The sequence below is a fragment of the Wyeomyia smithii genome, chromosome 3, assembly GCF_029784165.1.
Source record: "Wyeomyia smithii strain HCP4-BCI-WySm-NY-G18 chromosome 3, ASM2978416v1, whole genome shotgun sequence".
Lineage (NCBI taxonomy): Eukaryota > Metazoa > Arthropoda > Insecta > Diptera > Culicidae > Wyeomyia > Wyeomyia smithii.
Genome location: NC_073696.1, coordinates 37877483 through 37884211, shown reverse-complemented (window position 1 = coordinate 37884211; position 6729 = coordinate 37877483). Strand labels below are relative to the sequence as shown.

At 38.9% G+C, this 6729-nt stretch overlaps 2 protein-coding genes across 2 annotated transcripts; one reads left to right on the top strand and one right to left on the bottom strand.

The window, feature by feature from the left end:
• Window positions 1-4259: 4259 nt before the first annotated feature.
• Window positions 4260-5309, bottom strand: LOC129729572 (dolichol-phosphate mannosyltransferase subunit 1). The gene is made up of 3 exons (XM_055688243.1): window positions 5084-5309; window positions 4809-5019; window positions 4260-4742 (listed from the first exon to the last, which is right to left on the bottom strand). The coding sequence occupies exons 1-3, from the start codon at window positions 5179-5181 to the stop codon at window positions 4332-4334; spliced, it is 720 nt and encodes a 239-aa protein (XP_055544218.1). The 5' UTR covers window positions 5182-5309; the 3' UTR covers window positions 4260-4331.
• A 109-nt stretch (window positions 5310-5418) lies between these two features.
• LOC129729551 (NADH dehydrogenase [ubiquinone] 1 beta subcomplex subunit 9) lies at window positions 5419-6524 on the top strand. The gene is made up of 3 exons (XM_055688199.1): window positions 5419-5627; window positions 5692-5834; window positions 6243-6524. The coding sequence occupies exons 1-3, from the start codon at window positions 5530-5532 to the stop codon at window positions 6434-6436; spliced, it is 435 nt and encodes a 144-aa protein (XP_055544174.1). The 5' UTR covers window positions 5419-5529; the 3' UTR covers window positions 6437-6524.
• Window positions 6525-6729: the final 205 nt, after the last annotated feature.

Below are 6729 nucleotides of genomic sequence, written 5' to 3'. Positions count from 1 at the left end.
CCTTCTGAGCTTATGATGTATCCTAAGAATTCTACATCAGAATGTAGAAACTCGGATTTGTCCAATTGAATCTTAAAATTCACTCTATTCAACGTGTTCAAAATAATATTCAAATTCACCAAATGTTCTTCGAGAGTCTTTCCAAAGACTATGACGTCGTCAATGTACACATAACATATTTTTCCAATATGTTCTCTTAAAACGTCGTCTATTGCTCTTTGGAAAGTTGCAGGGGCGTTTTTTAAGCCAAATGGCATTCGAGTAAACTCGTACTTGCCATCGTTTATAGAAAATGCTGTTTTTTGTATATCATCGTCTTTCATATTGATCTGATGGAAGCCGGAAGCTAGATCGAGAGTGGAGAAGTATTTCTGGTCTTTGAGTTGATCAATTACATAGCTGATTTCTGGCATGGGATATCGATCTGAAGTTGTTTTTTCATTGATTTTTCTATAATCAATTCTGAAATTTTTTTCGCCAGAGGCTTCTGTTTTTTTCGGGACCACCCAAACTGCCAGGCTGAACGAGAAGGTCGAATAATACCATCTTCTAAAAGCTTTTTAATTTGTTTGTTGACTTCTTCTGTATAGGCTGCCGGGTATGGATAAACTCTCTGGTGTACTGGAATATCATCAGTTGTGTTGATGGTGCACTCAATTTTTGTCGCATATGTAAGTTTCGAATTTGGCTCATGGAATGCCGTTTTGTTGGCATTCAAAACTTCTTCCATTTTTTTCTTTTCTGAGGAGGTTAGATGACAAGTTCTAAACTGCTCTACATTATTAGCTATTTGTTTCTGAGGTATATATTCTTGTAAAGGGATTACTAGTTCTTCAGAATTTCTACATAAGGTAAGAGTCATCTTTTTCATATCGATTGTGGCATTAAGTGCTTTTAAAATACCTGTACCGATAATTCCACGGAAAAACGGATGAAATTTGTGAAGTAGGAATTGCGTTTTGAAGTTTATTTTTGGGTAGAAGAAATTTATGTCGATTGCTGATGTGGCATCGAAATTTCCATTAGCACTTGATATTTGGTTTGCTGAGAAATTATATGGTCTTGAAATGTTATAACTCCAGGCTAGTTTAGGATCAATCAAATTGATATTCGCTCCGGTATCGATGAGGAAGGGAAAGTTTCCAATTGTTGTTTTTAGGTTGATGAATGGTAGAACCGGTTTCACCAACTCGGGTTCCATCCTAAAAAATTGGTTTCTTGAGTTGCATCAGTTTGATCTATGTTTTCGGGGGGGGGGGTGACTATTGCTATCGTATGCATAAAAATCATGATAATCTTCGTAGTCTTCAAACTGGTGTTCGGGATATTGTTCATCTGTTTCGTCATTGGCTTCTACTTCGTTAAATGTTGATGTTCCTTCTATGGGGTGAGCTAGTCTTTTAAAATTTTGTATTTTAGATGATGGGGAATGTTGGCGTTTGATAGGAAAGGTAGGTCGGTTTCCATAATCTAAAAACCGAGATCGGACACTTTGATCTACCTCCATTGGTTCGGGTCTCGGGAGAGGCTTCGGTGGATGATTGAAGGAGTTTGGATTGTGTTGGAATCTATTTTGAGGTTGCAAAAATGGATTGAAGTTTGGTTGGAAACGGGGTTGAGGTTGTACAAATGGATTCGTGTTATTTCTCTGATTTGATATGAAGGGGTTTCGGTACTGTTGGGGTAAACAAGAATTTTGAAAGTTTCTAGGTGGTGGAGGAGGAAAGTTTTGGTTACGTGGTGGAATTTTTGGCGGATGTCGAGGCAAGTCTAGCTCTCTGGGTTTGGGGATTGAATAATTGGAATGTTCATTTCTGAATGGTGCGCTTCTCGCATCCATGTTGTAAAAATCTATACAAAATTGGTATGCTTTTGCCAAGCTTGTTGGTGTAGCCGTTTTCAATAACACATTGAGGGGTTTTTCTAATCCTCTAATGAATGAATCTAATGCTTTTTCTCGAAAATATGTGGTGTGTGAATCGGCATTTTGACTCATTCTCTCGTCTGTTTGAATTTGGACGATAATAGAAGCGAGCAGTTCATTTACTCGGCTGTAATAGCTGCTGAGGCTTTCAGACATGTGTTTCTTCACTGTCGTCAGTTCAAAGTCCAATGTTTTGATATCTCTTTTATCTCGATAATAAAGTAAGAGAGTTTCTTTTATTTCGAGCCAATCGTAAGTAATATTATTTGCGTTCAAAATATCTGCGGCTTCACCACGAATTTTACGTCTGACTGTTTTTTCTATAATTGCAACCTGATCTGGGGTTGCGTGTTTTTCCCGATAATGTCGAAAAATATCTTCTACGTCTGTGAGCCATGCAAGTAATTCTTGTGCTCTACCGTCAAACGGTTAAAGATCTCTTAGAGGATCCGGTATTTTACCTAGTTCGTAGAACTGTTGGTTTGATAATGAGTTCACCGACGTGGGTATAGGTGGATTCATTATTCTTGCAAAATAAAAAATTAATCTACTTTTCTTTAGATTTTTTTTTTGAATTTAACACTTATTATTTTTTTGCTTTCTTTGAGGCTCAATTAAACACACTTTTTTATTTCACTATGCCAGCTAGTCTGGACTTTTGTCAGTTGCACTAAAACACTATCACTATTTATTAAAACTATCACTTACATGAATGCCAGCATATCTGGACTTTCTTTTCCTGGGTTGACGGGAATCCCTTTATCGTCGGGGGATCGGCAGGCAGATGCTACGAGTTGCTCCTTTTTCCTAACGGTACTCGGGACTCTCACATCGATCGGGTGAATACCTCAGTGTCCTGCAGATCGCTTGGTTTCTGGTGTGTGGCTCTTTCCACCGTTGTGATCCGGCTGCTTTAACCGAATATGAAGATTTTCACACTTTAAAACACTTATACTTTTCCCGACTTCTGGGTCCCTATTCGGGCGCCAGTTAAACACTTGGGTGTTGTTCGGAGTTTTTAAAAAAGCTACTGACACATTTCACTGCTCAATTAAGACTGACTTTATTAATTCTAACGATTACATTTGTGCCCGCCGTTCGATTCACGTTGGTCAGAATATGAACCGCTGACTCCGCATCGCTCGGTGGTGGCTCCGATCGTTCGATTGTCGTCAACCTGCTCGTCGATGGCATTGTCTGAATTGTCAGCAAATTCCTTTGGTAGCTCGGTTGTTAACTCGCGTAAAGATCCTTTTTTTGTCGAGCACATAACGGTTTTAAACTGCTTACTTCACAAAAAAAACAACGTTTTATGAAATAGAAATTCTCTGCCCCCCCACGCAAAACGTAGTAGCTACGGCTCTGTATTAACCCACAGGCTAAGCGTGCGATATTGTGTATAAGTGGAGCTGTTCATTAACCTACGGCAAAAATCTCGCCCGATGGCTCGCGTTGGCGTTCAGCCTGACAGAGGCCTTAGTCTGTGTATCAGTGTTTCCGAAAAGTAGCAATTAAAAAAATTTGTTGTAAATTTATTAATGTAAAACAGGTTTTCATTATTAGAAAAAGTTAATTGAAATTACATCAAATGAATGTTTTTGACGTAGAATTATGTCGCAGATAGATGTCCAAGCTGAGTTCCAAACATGTGTACTAGCAATCCTCGAACACCTGCGATGTTTTGTTGTTGTAGCAATAGAATCACCATGCGGCGCTAGTTTCCAAGTGATTGATTGCGTGTTTCTTTTTGAAAATTTACACGGAAATTTTGATCAATGTTGTTCTTGCTTGAACGTCTCACCAATGACTTATTACTACGATTTACTAAAGGCCCAGATACACACACGCCGCCTTCTCCATGCAAAATAGAAGGCGTAATCGCCATCACGCCTTCTATTTTGTATTGAGGCGTTTTTCTGTCAATATCATAATCAATTTTTCTGTCGAAATTGTCCCAGACCCCAAAAGTTTCGGTTCGGTTCGAATAAAATAGGGCTTCGACGGAACAATTCGATCATAATTGAGAATGCCCGTCGGTCAAAATGTGGAATAGGGGCGAATGTTCCGTTTCGATTTTAACTAAAAAATGTTTCTTAACCATTATGGTGCCAAAAAATGATAAACAAATAATTCAACATATTCAAGACCACTTTAAATTTCAAAGAAATTAGGCTTAGCCAGAGCACGCCTGTCGAAAATTCAAAACGCTATTTTTACTTGATTAATCTTGATTAAAGTTCTTGTAAATTTTTTAATAAACAGCATTTTATAAATAATATGAACGAATTTTTTTGAGTGAATTTATTTTTGCGTTCACTTCTACTTAGGTAAAACGTTCTTCAAAAATAAAAATCAATATGAGTAAAAATTTATTCCAACATTCGTTTCATTGTTCCATTACGCTGCGTTACGTGGTTGCAAAGAGATAGAGCAGATTTTTAGCAAACTGCACAATTTCCGACCCTCCTAGCTTAGACTGTCCGTAAACGCGATCCACAAAAGAAATCGGCACCTCACCGATACTGTACTTCAGCTGACGGGCACGAACTATCATCTCCATCTGGAACACGTAACCCTTTGAGGTGCAGTGAGAGATAAGCTCTTTGAGGACGTCCTTCTTGTACAGCCGGAAGGATCCCGTTAAATCGGACACGTTTGGTCTTAGCAGCAGCTGTGTCAGAAAGTTAGCTCCCCGGGAAATTAGCTTACGTTTGAAGTCCCACCCGTATACACCTCCGTCGCCCTTATAACGGGTACCAGTAACAATATCCAAGTCGGCAGATTTCTGCAACTCGATAAACTGTGGAATGAATTTTGGCTGGAAATATGAACCGTTTTTAGTGTTATTATGTTAGTAAATTTTACTCATTTATAGTAGGCATACATGGTGACTGAGGTCAGCATCCATAATTATAATAAAGTCTCCACTAGCATGCTGCATACCATGTATGTATGCCGTACCGAGACCCAACTTGGAGGCTCGTGGTCGCAGTAGAATTCGATCTGAACCGTAGATTTTCTGCAACTCTTTCGCGACATCCTGCGTCCCATCTGGGCTGCCATCGTCAATCACGATGATTTCATAGTCAGTTTCCCTAGCACACCGGATGGAACATTGGAATGTAGGGAAGTTTTCGATTTTTAATTACAAATACTTACGATTCTTGCATATATTTCACTAGCAACCAAACAATAATGGGAAGATTGTCTCGCTCGTTGTATGTAGGTAATAAAATCGAATACTTATTGGCAGTCATGTTCGAAATGCAAATAATTTAAAGGCCTAACTACGGAATCAACTAATCACATTAAATAAAAAAACTGCGAATAATTTGTTATTCTGCTATCCGTAAAAGCCGTCCAAACAACTTCCACGTCAAAACAAATACGTTGTTTGCGTGTTTGGGGGATAGGATTTTATATCGACAGTTGTATCGAAAGTAAAAAGTAGGCCTTTTTCGCGAGATGCCCCAATAGTCCGAATCCGAAGTCATGATAACCGAACTGTCATCACAAACGTCGGCCTTCTGTCGGTATTGTTTAGAAAAATTTTATCTCGCAAATTAATTCTTTTTCGATTTTTGCTTTGATTAAGGTGTAAAACTATGTCGGCACCTACGGCAGCGGTTCTAGCACACACGCGACGAGTTTGTACGTTGTACAAAAAATCGTTGCGCAGCCTAGAATCTTGGTATGATAGAAGGTAAGTTGTTCGATTGTAAATTCGCTTATGTAATTTCGCTACACTAAAATCGCCGATTCCTCAGACATATCTTCCGTTATCATGCCGTTTTGATGAGAGCGCGCTTCGATAAACACCGAAACGAGAAGGATCCTGCAAAAATTGCCCAACTGGTAGCCGATGGCGAACGCGAACTGTTCGAGACACAGCATTTTCAGCCAAAAAAATGTAGGTTTATTTGACCAGACTCATCCCAAATAATGTAAAAACCCAATTTAGGGTATCGGCTCTATTATCATCAGGAGGATAAATGATATCCTAGAGCGTTAATTACTTGCAAGAAGGTTCTTTGTATTGCTGAGCATCTTCCTGCAAAAGATTAGTTCTCTTTGCTTCATTAACACCCCGGACGATAACAGGACAAACCTGACGACAACAGAGCCTATGCCCTAAGTATTTCGAAAGCATTAGTTTCGGGTTCTATTTCAAGCACAAGCTATAACAACCGGTAATAGCTAAGAACTTTATTTAACTTAGCTTAAGAAAAGCTTTACTATTTCTAATGTCTTGAAATATGAGCTAAATCTTCAACCAAATTTAATTTATCTATCTTCATCACATATTCTCTAAATCCAGTCGCTATGTCACCTGGTGGAGTGGCCTTCGAGCGCGAAGTGGTTCCTCCAGACTGGGTCCTGGACTACTGGCATCCGCTGGAAAAGGCACAGTACCCGGAATATTTTGCCCGTCGTGAAAAACGCAAAGAGGAATACGTCATCTGGTGGGAGAAACAATACGGCAAGGCACCCTCTTCCGATTCACATCATTAATTACCGATTGCTGACGAGAAAACTGTCAATCAAACGTTCAATATACTGCTTCTTTCGTGAGATAAATAGAAAGATAATTGTTTAGGAAGGTATACAGTTTTATTCAAAGATGACAACTGTAATAAATGTAACGAAAGAAAAAAATGTAGGATACACGATCAACGCATCTAGCTAATAAAGCCTCACCGAGTAAACTCCCAACTACTGAGGAGCTTGGGAAGCAATAGTATCCTATAAACAAATATGTTATTTATAAAGTTTTTAACCTAATCGTTTCAACACTTTGCGCTTAG